This window comes from Martes martes, assembly GCF_963455335.1.
Source record: "Martes martes genome assembly, chromosome: 13".
Taxonomy (NCBI): domain Eukaryota; kingdom Metazoa; phylum Chordata; class Mammalia; order Carnivora; family Mustelidae; genus Martes; species Martes martes.
The window spans coordinates 62521405-62535307 of NC_137901.1; the positions used below are offsets into that span (position 1 = coordinate 62521405).

The window sequence follows — 13903 nt, forward strand, 5'->3', positions numbered from 1 at the left end:
GCATCAGACGCGCCCAAATGTAGAAGCCTGGCCCTGCCCCCACCCGGGGACCTGTGAGACGGCACAGCCTCACTGGAACCCATACAGAGGATGAGAGGCCTGTCCCCGCTGCTCACACCGGCCTCTGAGACTTACACTGCTCCCGCAGGGCAGGGGTCAGTGCCCAGCATGAAGGGGAAACAGGTACAGGGCCTGTGGCCCCTGGGAGGTAGGGTCTCCCTGGCACCCAGCTCAAGGGGAGGCCACACTCCTGCTGTCACTGGAGGGGTTCCTTTTGTCCTAGAAGGAGCACCTCAGGCCCCCACCCTCCCTCTGTCTGCCTGCACGTGGCTCCCCGGGGCTGTGCCGGCTCTGCACCGCTCCCCCTAGCAACTGTGGCCCCATGGAATTCTCTAGCGTGCATGACTGCTTTGATCTACAGCACACCTGGAGAGCAGTGCCTCGCGCTCACCCACCCGTCGTCATACGGGTCCCACACACTCTGTGGACTTCCCCCGCCAGAGGGAGAGGGGTGGCTGAGGCACCCCTCCCCGCCCCCCAACCAGGCTTCCTTTTCCTCTGCAACTCCTCGGTTGAGGTTCCACCAAATAGACTCCCCTCATCCCACGGCAGAATCTCAGTGTACTGTTCTGCCCCCCAGATGCTTCCCTGCGCAGGACATGGTGTCACCATGCCCTCCAGGAGGCCTCTCATCGGGGACCTGTGCCCACAGCTGCCTGTGCCCTACAGCTCACCCAACGTGCTTGTCTGGGACACTATCTCCTGGTCTCAGGAGAGCTGTGTGGTGTTGCCAGCTTTACTTAGTGGAGGTATGGGCGGGGGGCAGGGGGTGTCCCATCCCAGAGCACCCCTGCCCTGGCCGTGAGCCTGCAGACGAGACCCTGTGGGCGGTGGGTTTGTCAGAGGCCACATTTCCCAAGCCTTCCTAGGAGCTGGAGTGTTTGCATCGAAGACAGAGGCTCTGGACTGGAGGAAGGCAGCACCTGCGGCTCTGGTTTGGTCTTCCTCCTCTCACAAGAGCAAGCTAGGCTGCTGGTGGGGGGGAGGGGATCGTGCACCACACTCCAGGGTCCTTGTCTTCCCTAGATCCCTTATGGGGGATCCAGAGGGGTGAAGAGGGGAATAGACAGGCTCCACTCCTCCTCTACTTAGTCAAGAGTTAACCTGTTTCCCTTGTGGGACAGCCATTGTTTTTTGAAGGGCTTGAAGGGTTAAGGAGTTGAGGGTCCCTGGACCCATCTCCGAGGTCCCTTCTAATTCAAGCTCTTGTCCTCTTGAGTCCTAGTAACTGGACACCTGGAGAGAGGTGAAGGGAGCAGAATGGGACCTCTGGGCCAACTGAGGAACCTAGAGCAAGACTCTGAGGGAAAAGCCCACAAGGAAGCGGGTCGGAGGGGCCCAGAGCCCCCACACAGCACCTCATGGAAGGGGCAGGCCAGGTGCATCCACAGAGGAGCCCAAAGCAAGGACATGGAAGCTGCCAGGACAGTGGCTTTACAGGGAAGTCAAGGACAGTCTGGGGTAGTTGTCCAAGGGAATGTCAGCCCCACACGGCAGGCAGTGGTGACAGCCCTGGGAGAGCTAACCGGGCACCCATTTCAGGAATAAGTGACTAAAAGTGGCCCTAGCGTCTTTCTGACATGAGGGGCCCCCAGCAGAAGCTGGGTGACCCGAGCCACCCTTTCCTCACCACCTCCCCAGGATAGAAGGATGGAAGGTGGATGACAGCAGCCTACTGAGCTGTTGCATGGCTGCCCGGAGGGACCAGTCCCACCTGCAGCACTGAGTCCTACAGCATCCAACTTAAAGCCCCCAAGTGTCCCTCGCAGGAAACTGGACGCTGGTCAGCAGTGAGAACCGCTGGGTGGGCTGCAGCTTGGTGAGCCTTGCAACACCCCAGAGAGGAAAGCAGCCAGCCCGGGTGTCCTGTGGCACGATCTCATCTATGGGCAGTTCTTAAGGAAGGCAAACTCATCTATGGGGGCAGAGGAGAGAAAACCATGCCTGCATGAGGGGCTGTTCCCCAGTGTAGGGGAGCCCTCACCTGCAGCCTCCAAAGAGCTGACCTGCCGCTCCTGTGCTGTCCAGCACTCAGAATGCACCCAGGGAGGAACTGAATGTTTCATTTTATTCTATTTTTGTTCATTAACATGGAAGCAGCCTGCCACAGCCAGCAGCCACCGTGTTGGACAGCAGCAGCAGCTTTCCATCTCGAGTGGGTGATGACTGGGAGCGGGTGCACAGCCGGGAGCTGGCAGGCCGCACACCGGGGACCCGTGTGCTCAGCTGCACCCTCCCGCTGCAAATGCCCAGCCCCATCGCCGGATCAGATGGGAGCTTCCGCTCCCTTTAGCTTTAAACAGAACCAAAACAGAGATCTTTCCAGCTGTGGTTCTCAACCTCTGACCCTCTCTGTGGCAGAGTGCGAAGTATAAAGAGGAAGAGGGCGCCTGGGAGGGGAAACACACTGCGCCCGGGAGGGGAGGCCAGCCCCTGCAGGGGAGACTAGCTCTGTGGGCCACAGCCCACCATTCCTGCAGGCCTCCCCGGACAAGAATGCAGGGTGCATTTGTGGTACAAATGGGAAACAGGATGCACAAGTTGGGAGCCCAATGGTGCGTGTGGCTCACCCAGGGGGAGGTCTGCAGTGAGGGGTTATGCCCATCGGGGATGGACGTCCAGAGCTGCCCCTATGAGTCCCCGAAGCCACGTTTACAGACCACTAGCCACTGGCCAGCCCACTGGCCACTCAAACAAGTCTTCACACCCTGGTACTAGATGGACTCTGAAGCTTTGGTGGACCCTGGCTCCAGGGCTCACTCCTCAGCAGCCTAGTCACCCCCTCCCTCCATAGACCTGCCTCATGGAAATGCTTCCTGCTGTCCAACTCCTAAGTCTTGGGTCACCTCATGCCACCGGGGTGAACACATCCAGGAAGAAATTGTCCGGTCTAGGATAGACATGGGGAAATGCCTGGCCGGGCTGGGAGAGGTGGCCACTGTCATGTGGCAGCAACTGCCACAGACATCCTGGGACAGACACAGAAAGGGGATAGAACCTCAGCCACTTGCATTTCCCGTCCATCTTGTGTCCAAGTTAGCAGCCTTGACGTTGACCGGTTGTCAGCTTTTCCTGCCTGGACTCAGGAAGGGAGGGATCAAAGGGTTCCTCTGGCCCCATCCCTGGTGTTGAGTTAATGGGGAGCGGTCCCTCACCACCTGGCCTGGGAAAAATGCTTCACAGACAGGTTTCAAGATGACTCATGACCACTGTCATTGTGCCCCCTGCCCAGGTCACTCCGTGGGGACATTCACAGGGAGCAAAGTCAATAAACAGGGGAAAACGCGGGCCTGGGCTAGGGCCAGCCAGGGGAAATGCTAGAACAGCAGAACTGCCTGTTTTTGTCTTTCTGCCATCAGTCAGAACTTCTCCCCTTCCCAGCCCCCAACGGACAGTGTCCTGCCGTGATGGTTATTTCCCGCTCCGGTGGAAAAGCCCCCAGGACAGGCATTGGTTCTGAAAACAGGCCAGGGCTGCCCGCCTAAATCCCAGAGTTAAGCAAAAGGGCCTTATGCACACCTGGGGCTGGGGCGGAGCCCCAGTCCGTTTGGCCTCGGGGAGGATGGGATGAAGCTGCAAGGTGGAAGTGGGGGCGGGAAGCGGGCGGGCAGGGCTGAAGGAGACCCTGGGAACGAACCCGGATGGGGACACGGCAGAGGGGGCGGGGAGAGGACGGAGAGGGGCGTGGCCGGGAAGAGGCTCTGGAGCGCGCAGGGAGGAGGCGCTCGGAGGGCACTGTAGGGACACCCGCTTCGATTCGGCTTGTGGGACTGGAGCTGGGGAGACCCCGAAGCCCCCGAGTCGACCGGAGACGCTCTCCCCGACATCCCCCGTGAGGTCTAACTGGACACAAATAAATGGACACGCAGGCAACTTCCAAAAGAGGCGAAACCTTTATCAAGTCGGCGCCGGCGCGGTATCTACAGTATCTACAAATATCTACACGTATCTACACCGCCTGCAGACGGGCTCTCGGGTCGTCTACACTGCAACTGCCGGCCGGGCCGGGGGTTGGGGGTAGGGGGCGACGCGGTCTCGCGGAGAACAATAAATATCACTTCCTTCCGCCGCTGACCGGGCGCTTTGGCACTGGCGGGCGCGGACCCCGTGGCCCTCCGGGCTGGGGAGGGACCCGCGGTGGTTCCCCGGACTGGAGAACCAGATCCTTCGACAGCCTTGGGTCTGGAGAGTGGAGGGCCCCGATGGCTTCGAGGCTGGGGAAGGGGAGACCCGCACTGGCCCCCGGGGCTGGAGGAACATGTTCTTGGATGGCCCTTGGGGCTGGGTGGACGGGGACCCCGACGGCCCTCGGGGCTGTGCGGGGACCCCGGGTGAAGAAGCAGCCGGCGGACGCCCGCATTATCTGGGGCAGTAGTCGTAGGAGCCGGGCGGCGCGGCCCCGGCCGACGAGTACATGTTGGCGGCGGCGGCTGCGGCAGCGGCGGCAGCGGCAGCGGCGGCGGCCGCCGGGCTCACTGCGGGGTGGTGGTGGTGCGGATGCGCGTGCGCGTGCGGGTGGTAGCCGTGGCCCCGCAGGCCGGGCAGCGGGTAGGGCGTCGGCCGACTCTTGGCCCCGAGATAATGGTCGTAGGCGGCGGCCGGGTACTTATAGGGGTGGTGATGCAGCGGCTCGGACGCGCCGGGCGCCTCCAGGCGCAGCTCGGGGTGCGGAGGGCTGGGCCGGCCTCCGGGCGCACCGGGCAGCGGGACGAGGCCGCCGGCGCCGCCGGCCCCGGGCAGTGCGGGGCTCAGCACCCGTGCCAGCAGCTGCGGCGGGTGCGCCGGGTCCCCGAGCACGGCCGGTCCGCCCGCGTCGCGCTCGAATTCTCGCCGTGCCTCGGCCGCGTCTGCGGGGAGAGCCGAGGGGTGAGCGCGCCGGGTCGGGACCGCAGAGGTCACCCGCGAGCGTCCCGCCGCTACTGGCGGGGAGGAGGCGCCAGCCTGCACTCGGGCGCTCCCCACCCCTTCTCGCCGAATCTGCGGGAGACCCGGGCCCTCCCAGGGGCCCGCGCCCCTCCGCGGGCGGCAGGCGGGGCGGGCGAGGCGCAGCCGTCGGGCCGGGCGGGCGAGTGCGCGCTTGCCCGCCGCCACCGCCGTTGTGCAACCGGCGCGAAGGCCGCGAGCGCCCCTGCGGCGAGGGCGAGGCCAGGCTCGGCCGTCTGCCCGGGGCGGAGCGCGCGCAGGGCCACGGCCCGGATCCCCCGACCCCGGCCCTACCTTTCTCTGCGCCGTTGGGCTGCGTGGGGGAGGCCACGGGGTTCCGCGAGCGCGCGAAGGCGCTCATAAGCGGCAGCGCGCCGGGCCGGTGGTTCCGGGGCCTGCGGAGAGGGAGAAGGGCAGCGGGTCAGGGGGGCGCCCCCGCCAGGCTCCGGAGCAGTCGCGGGCTCCTCAGAGGACACTCACCAGTCCTCCGGATCGCAATCTCGGAAGCCTTTGGCGAAAGGGTTGCTGGCGATCTTGAGCTGCGTGATCTGCAGGGCGGGAGATGGGGGGAGGGGCAGGCGGGCATTGAGCAAGTGGCTAGAGCCCCTGCGCTAGGGGTGGGGGCACCCGGGTAGGGTGGCTTGGAGGAGCTCCCCCATAAGGGCCCTTTTATTCTCCCGGGACGAGAACCTCCCCACAGTTAACTCCCTCACTGAGGTTGTCCCTCTGTCCTGCCAAATGGGAAGCTCCTTTCTAGCTAGAGAACCCCTTTGTGGCCCCAAGTGATTAGCATGTAGACCCCTGTGTCCCTGGCTGGGATGAGAATGTGGTCACCTCCACCGCCCATCCTGCAATGTGTGTGTGTTGGGGGTGGGGGATGCCCTAGGAATTTGGGTAAACCGTGGATCAGGCCCCTGATGGGGAGTTTCCGGAATGGTTTGGAAAACAAACTTTCAGGCCGCAGTGACAGTTGCTGCTGGAGAGGTCAAGCTGATGGGGGGCTGGGCCAGCAGGCGGCAGAGGGGAGGACGCTGGCTGAGGCCCTTAGGGGTGCGAATCCATGGGTGTTGGGTTCCACCAGGACCTACAACCTTTGGGTCCAAACCTCTATCCCCCAGGCAACTGGAAATTGTGACCCAGAACTATTGAATGTACCCATCCCCAGGACCTCACCCGATGGTTCTGGTAGGCAGTGACTGCAGTGAAGCGAGTCTCCTCAAACACAAAGGTTTTAAAGTTCTCCTCAGCATATTTTTCACTGTCTTTGCGTGGGTCCACATAGACAACGTGAAAGCGGGGCTGGTATCTGTGCATGGAGTTGAGAATAATCTGGAAGATAAGGTGGCAGGTTTGGAACTAGGAAATGGGCGAAAGTTCAGATAGGCCATGAACTCCCCAGAGAACCTGGACAAAACTCTGAACTCCCCAGATGATGTCGGGCCATGGGGCTCAAGAGGAGACTGCGATCAGCTGGGACCACCAGGAAAGACACTCCAAATGGCCAAAGATCAGGGTTTCGATCCTCTTTGCCTAGGTCCTTGAGAGAACTACTTCTGGCCTACGGTGGGTGGGTGGGTGGATGGTAGGGGGCTGCAGGCCAAAGCTCAGCCCAGCAGGCAAGCAGCATCATCCGCCTGGATTCTGCAAAGCCACTGGACACTACCCCTACACACAGCCCCATCCTTTCCAGTTAAAAAACTTCCAGCAAAAGATCAGGAGTGGAGCGAAGGAAGCAAGGTGACACCCTCTCCCAGGCCTGAGGGCCACCAAGCCCTGTGAGCCCCTGACCCAGAGGGGCCTGCTCTCCTCAGCCTGTCCCTCATTCACATCCCAACCTGCCCAAGCTCTGGCCAACAGGGACTCTGGAGGCCCCGCACCGGGGGGAGAGCGCGAGCGCCGTGGCCTGGGGAGGTGCAGGGGGACCGCTCACATGGCCGTTGTCATCCAGCAGGTTGTTGGTCAGCTTGAGCTTGTCGAAGGACACAATTTGCTTCATCCACTGGGCACCTTTGGCAGGCGAGTCAGGGTGGTAGTGTACGCGGCCTGGTGTGGCAGGGTCAGCCTTCCCGGCCACAAGCCAGGAGGAGCTGTGGAAGGCGTACCTGGGGCAGCACCGGAACAGGGGGTCATGCTACGTGGGCTCAACCGAGAGGGCCTTGCTTAGTGAACCCCAAAAGTGCCTCTGATGAGTTTCCCCATCGTCAGTGAAATGGAGCCTTCAGCTGCCACACGGACTGGGAGCGTTTCAGGGGGGTTTGTGAAGAAAACCAAAAACTCCCTCCCGTCCCAACACACGAAAGGCCGCAGGAAGCCCAGCACCGAAGGAGGAGGCTGGGCTCTGGGCGCCACATTTCCACATTTCGCTGCATGCGGGTCTGCCCGCTCTGGGCCTCCTGGAGGTCTCCGAGTGGCCCGTGCGCGGCCCGGATTTGGCGGCGCCAGCGGCCTCGGGCGCAGGGCGGACCACGGTCTCTTTATTAATTGCTGTTAATTGTCTGGGCAGCTGAGGCCCGCCCTGCATAATCTCTGGCGGCCACCCCACCTTTCCTGCTCGGCTCCAGGGCCCAGCGTTCCCGGGGGGTGGGGGAAGGGGACAAGGTGCCCCAAGCTCACCTCGTGGGAGAAGATGAGAAAAAGGGCAGGGGCTGTGTGCGATGGGCCTACTGGCCCAGGGGCGGGGGAGCTGTCTCGGGCTGTAGGCCTGGTGGAGGAGCCCAGCCCGGGGGACCTCACTGAGGGGAGTTTCCAAGAGCCACTGGGGGTGGGGTGTTAGGGTCGAGGGTCCGACAGGGCTGGGGAGGAAGCAGGTCAAGGGGAGCCGGTGGGACAGCCGGGCAGGTGCCGAGACTCCTTGGTCCCTTACGTCCTCATGGGCTGCCCTCAGAGGCATCAGCAGGCAGGCAGCAGCCGCTTCCCAGGGCACCCTCCCAGGTCCTGCTGGGCGCTCACCGGTAGCGCTTGTCGTCCACTGGAACGAAGTCCATGAGGAGCATGTAGTCGGCCATGGGGTCCATGCCGAAGAGCTTCACTTGAAACGTGGGGAACATGCGCCTGGGGGGCGGCGAGGCCTCCGGTCACTCCGGGTGGGGGAAGGCAGGGCTGCCCCACCTTGACCAACCCGGACCGGTAGCTTCCTGCTGGCCACGGAGTTCAGCGGCCTGACCTGTCCACCTCCTCTCCTCTCCCCCAGCTACTCTAACCCAGCTAGGCCCCTGCCCAGCCAAGGGCAAGCGGATTGGCAGGGCAGCCCCCTGCCCCCTTTTTAGAGACCCCAAAATGGCTCACAAAGCACTAGAGCTGAGCCTCGGCGGCGCCCCAGCATGGTCTATGGCTGCTTCTGCCACATTTGCCTGCACAGAGCCGGCCTCGCATTTTCTAATTCTCAGCTGTCCGGTCTAGAGCTAGCCGCAGTCGGCAGTACCCGCTCAGCAAGACTCCCCAGACTCGGTCCCAGAGAGTCTCAATCCTCCACAGAGCCTCCCCTAGCTCTATCTAAGCGACGGATGTAAGCTCCCGGCTGGAACAAAGTGAAACCGGGGCCCTCTGTGTGGCTCCCAGGAGTCCCAGTCGCCCTTTTGGCTGGGTCTGCGGCTGCTCCCCAGTCCCTCCAGCAAGGCTGAGGCCTCAGAGCCCACAGCCCCAACTCTTAGGCCCTGTCTCCGGCCCAGTGGTGGAGTCTCCCTACTTTCCTCAGGGATACACACAAGTTCCAAACCCCCACTATAACCCCCCCCCACCCCGACTCAGCTACTCTGGGAGAATTTGGGCTCGTGCCCTTGTGGTCACCTAACTCTCCCCTCCCCTGGACTCTGACTCTATGACCCATCCAGGCTCTTGAAAGGACATTCCACAGCTCCTGGATGGGCCACGGCTGTGGGCCAGCCCCTGGGCCCTGGAGGACAGCATGAGGCTTGGCTCCCGCCTGCCCTTCCTACGGCTTCCCCTCATAGGCAACTCCATGCAGGCAGTGGGCAGAAAACAGGCCATGAGGCTGGGCCTCCTAGCCAGGCTTGTGACCCCCACCTCTGCAGGCTGGTGGGTGCTACAGAATGCTGGCTTCTGGGATGAAGCCTGGCCACCGCCACGGCCCTTGCTGGGCTGGACCGGGCCAGAGGCTGGGATGCCATCCTCATGGGACAGTAAGAAGAGCCTGCAGAAGACCCACAGAGCTGAAGCTGAGCACAGGCCTCAGGATCCCCAGGGAGGACAGCCTCGGGAGGGAAACAGAAACCGTGAGAAGGCTCTGCAAACAGGCCCTGAGCTCCCCTTGGCTGTGTTCGAAGAGCTGGTGTCTCCGTGTGTACATTAGACACAGCCCGGCACCCGCCTTTGTCTGCTGGTCAAATAGGTTGCATCGCAAAACTTGTTCCCCTTCTCTCTGGGCGCTTAGAGCAAATACAGGCCAATTGGAAGGCGGCGAGCCCCAGCAGCAGAGCCAGGCCCCACAATCACCCGACATTTAGGCCCTAGAAAACTGGGTGAGGAAACTGGGTAGCAACTTTCAGGGGAGAGACCCTACTGTTTTTAAGGGTCTTAACTTTCTCCTAAAATTTTGCAGACAATTGTCCAGCTGCCCCGCTTTATCTAACCCGTGTAGACTGAACTGGGGAACTAAAGACGTGAATTTCCTTTGAGGTGGGATCCGCTGGAAGCCGGCTGGCTGGCGAGGCCGCTCAGGGGCAGCTGCCTAACCCTCTAGCCCGGTGTGCTCCGAGCCGGCCCTGGGCTTCCGGCGGCAGGCGCCTTGGGGCTGCGGGAGGAGCGAGCCGGTCCGCCGGGCTTCTCTCCACCGGCCTTCCGAGGCTGCCCGCGCCGTCCCCTGGCCCAGCTCCGTACGCCGGGCGGCTGTCGCCGGAGCCGGGACCGCGGAGAACCAAGAGCCAGCTCGCGCCTAGAGGGGGCCGCAGGTGGCGGGGCCGGGCCCCCACCCCGCTTGTCGGCCCCACTCGCGTGGATCGGACCGAGGCGCGCTGCCCGAGCCCGGGGCCACGTGGGGAGGGTCGCGGGCAGTGAGGGGGGCACCCTGACCTGCCGGCCTTGGTGACGATCATCTCGGTGCCCAGCTGATTGAACTCGTCCCACAGCGCCTTCATCTCCAGCTGCACACTCACGCTGGCCACCTTCGCGTTCTTCTTCACTGGCGCCTTGGCGGCGGCCGCGCAGCTGGCCCCGGGGCCCTCGGGCTCGGCGGCGGCGCTGGTGGCGGCCCCGGCGGCCGGCGCGAACGGGTAGGCGTGCGGCGGCGGGCCCGGGGCGCCGGGGGCGGCGGCGGCGCACGGGTCGTAGCGCGGCGGCGGGGGCTCGCGCGGGCCGTACGGGTCGGCGCCCGGCGACGCGGCGCCCGGGAAGCCCCCCGCGGCCCCCAGGCTGCTCAGGCTGCTGGCCGTGAAGGCTGCAACGTCGCAGAAGTGCGAGAGCTGAGTGAGCCACGGGCTGGACACGGCGGAGATCATGACCCGCGGGCCGCCGCCGCCGCCGCCCCGCCGCCGCCGAGGTGAGCGCTGCCCCGCGCCCCGGGCCGAGTGGCGGGCGCTGCGCTGCGCTGCGCCCCGGGCCGCGCCGCCCTACACCGCGGGCCGGCCCCGAGGAGGCGCCCCGCCCCGCCCCGCCCCGCGCCCCCCCCCAGCGCCGAGACAATGGCCTCCCTCCCCTCCCCCGTCTCTCGCCCCTCCCCCGCTCCTTTCCCCCTCCCCGGCCCCCAGCCCGCCCGCCGCGGCTCGCTCGGCCCGGGCCCCCCGACCGCCCGGACCGGCTCCCCAGAGCGCCGGGCCGTCCGCCGCCCCTCGCTCTGCCGCCCTCCCGCGTTGCATTTCTCCTTTCTCTCTCCAGGCTCTTTTTCCAATTTGTTATTTCTTTACCTTTGTCTTCCTCGATGAAAATTTCCCTCCTAATCCTCTTTCCTTCTTCCACTATCTCTTTCGTTTCTCTTTATTTCTGTTTTATTTTTTGCCTCTTTCTTTCTCCAGTTCTACCCCTCTCCTTTCTTTCCACTTCATTTTTCATCACTTCGTCTTTCTTTCCAGTCAGCCTTTTGCCTCTTATTTCTGTAGGTCTTTTCCTGTTATTCAGGGGTTTTTTCCTCTTTTTTTTTTAACAAAATAAAAACTGGAGATTTTCTCAAGCTTTCCCCCCTCTTTTATGACTTTATTTTCTATCTTAAATTCCCCTTCACTTTCTTCTTTTTCGTTCTCACTCTGTTTCTTTTTCATCTTTCTCATTTTTCCGACCTTCCTTTGGAGTTTTCTGTGTTTTCTCTCTTCTCAATTTCTTCTCCTCCCGCTGTCCTCACCACTTTCTCTCTCTCGTTTTCCCCGGTTCCCAGACTCTATGACATTCTCCTCTCCTGCCACCTTTCCTCTGCCTCTCCCAGCTTGCGGCCCCCGCTGCCACCTTTCTCCCGTCCTTCTCTTCTGTCCCTCTTGGCTTCCACTAAGTCCTATTCTGGGCCTGAGTCTCCTGCTTGTGGGTCTCTACAGTTGGGACCCCAGGCTGGAGGGTGCACAGGCTTTGGGCAGGATACCTGCCCTTCTTCTCTGTTCCAGAGTCGCTGGAAGCCTGGAGCCCCCTCTGCCAGGGCTCCCTCCACCTACTCTGTGTTCGGGCCCTGCCAACACTCTTTGCTTGGGGCCCACGGCAGCAGTGGCAGGGGGTCTGGCGGGCAGGTCTCTAGACACAGCGGGGCGGCTCACCTTCCATGTCTCTGGTGACGGTGCTGAAGTGCATCCCGGCCGGGGATCCCAACAGCCGGCGAAGCTTCGCCTGGTCGGAGGACCGGGGGCCCAGGCGAACGGTGCACTCTGCGGCCTCTGCTGCAACCAGAGAGGCGATGCTGAACGCACTGGCCCGGGGAGACAGCGGGCTCCGCGCGTCCATAGGCGCCCCGGCGGCCTGGCCGGCGCCGCCTCCGACTGCGTGCACCCAGGCGCACCGAGGCCGGCCCAGCCCACGGGACCCGGGGGCGGGGGCCTGCGGTGCCACTCACAGCCTCCAGCCCTGGGCCCAGGGGATTATGGCGTCACGGCCCCCCACTCCGGGATGGTGGCAGCGGAGGGGCCCAGATGGGTGGAGCGCCCTGGGAGCCTGGGGCCCTTCTGTTTTTCAAGCCCCCTGCCCCTGGCCTCTGCTCCCAGGGACCTCCGTGACCAGCGCCCTTCGAACATCCCGCTGTTCCCACCGAGGCCGGGGTTCCCTCTGTCCCGCGAAGCCACTGTCGAGTTCGACAGCCCCCGAGGGGAAGCAGCTACACGGAGAGCGCCCAGCCTCAGCCGGTGTCAGGGAGGCACCGATGGATCACCGTGGGGCCGCCTGGTTTCAGCCATGCCCCTGCCCTCGGCCCCTCCCGCCTCCTCCTCCCTGGCTGCCCCTGCACCTGGGTGGGGAGAGGGCAGTTCGGGCTCCCAGCACTGGCCACGGGCGGACAACCCCAGAGCTGTGGCGTCGTCCGTCCCTGAGCGCAGCGGAACAGGACCCAGCCCAGCGAACGCCCCCCCAACCCCCTTCAGCTGGCTCACTGTCGTGGTTGGGGACCCCGAGCAGAGGGACGCCGCCCAGGCCGCGCAGCCCAGGAGCCCGAGTGTCACGCGCACCCGCGCGCGCACCACCCGCCTCTGGCCAGGACGCTTATACATCCGGAGGGTGGGCAGTGCCCGCTCCTCCGACCTCCCCGCGCACCGGCCGGGCGCAGGGAGGGCCGGGGGCGGGGCCTGCACCGGCCCAGGGAGCCGAGGACACGTCGGAGGACTTCAGGCCACCGGGTCCGGATTGTATGCTGAACCCTGCCACCCACCCTGCCCACCTGGGAAGGCCCTGCTGCGTTGGTGTCCAGCCAGGCCCAGCAGAGTGAGGCAAGGCCCACCCTGAGGCCTCAAGGCCTCTAGGCCCAGGCATTCAGGACACTAAGGGCCTAACTTGGCCTGTGCCTTCCCTCACCTACTGCCCCTGAGGCCTTTGCTGACCAGTTCAAGGCATCCACGGCTTCGAAGCCCAGAGTCTCCCCAGCAGAGCATCAAGACTCTCAGCCTCCCAGGAGCCTCTCTGGCCCTTCACTGAGGCTCTGGCAGTCCGGGACCTCTGTTTCCAAAGCTTCTCAGCCTGCAACCATGTTGTAGGCTTTCGCCCCCGCTTGCCTAGGATGGGGGTGGGAGGCAGGGGGCCTCTTCCAGGGCTTTTTTAATCCCTGGGCCTCAGACCCCAGGCTGGAGAGGGTGCTGGGTAGAAGTGGGGAAGGCTCAGGAACACAGAACTGGGGAGTACGCTCCAGTAGGAAGGGACTGGCCTCTGGGCCTGAGGACCAGGAAAGAGCATGAGGCAGTGAGTGCCACGCTTGCGGGAGCATGTGGGTATATACTGGGGTGTGGTGTGTGTGACTTCCTGTGCCATGAGTCCCCCTACCTGCCCCCTTGGCTGTGGCTGTAGTTGTGGAGTGTGGAGGGAAAGGGAAGCTGTTGCCAGAGCATGCCTTCAGCCCTGAGTGGCTATTTGGGGCTGTGACAGTGACACTGACCTGTGGGACCTATGGGTAGGGCCGGAGGGGAGTGAGATGTGGAACCAGCTGGGCTTAAAGTCCCTCTTCCTCTTCCCGGAGCAGGGCAGCCCACTGCCTTCAGGACCCCAGGAAAAGCTGCAGGAGGGGAGAGCCCAGCTGGGAGGGGACATCGGTGTGGCCAGGTTGTGGCAGTGTCCCACGAGACGTGCCCCACTGCTGGCAGTTCACATCCAGAAAGGCACACAGGGCAATGTCACCAGGAGTACCTCACGCTGGCAGTCCGAGCCCAAAGAGGCCATGGGCAGCGCTGGCTGAGTGTGCGGCCCATGTGTATGTGTGTGTGGGGGGGGTGGTCTGGGAGGGGCTCCTGTGTGTGGTTGTGCATTATCTGGGATGCAAGCTGCCCCAGCATGGGGGGATGCTAGTGGTTGTGTC

General features: G+C 63.6%; 1 protein-coding gene across 2 annotated transcripts; it reads right to left on the reverse strand.

Moving 5' to 3' along the window:
• Positions 1-3936: 3936 nt before the first annotated feature.
• Positions 3937-11856, reverse strand: TBX1 (T-box transcription factor 1; the record flags this gene model as incomplete). Of its 2 annotated transcripts, XM_080821429.1 has the most annotated exons (8): positions 3937-4907; positions 5278-5378; positions 5464-5531; positions 6157-6312; positions 6914-7085; positions 7933-8034; positions 10012-10375; positions 11673-11856. In XM_080821429.1, the coding sequence occupies 8 exons, from the start codon at positions 11854-11856 to the stop codon at positions 4420-4422; spliced, it is 1635 nt and encodes a 544-aa protein (XP_080677555.1). In that variant the 3' UTR covers positions 3937-4419. The 2 variants fall into 2 exon arrangements, with proteins under 2 accessions (XP_080677555.1, XP_080677556.1); XM_080821430.1 differs by lacking the exon at positions 11673-11856 and having other exon boundaries at positions 10012-10436.
• Positions 11857-13903: the final 2047 nt, after the last annotated feature.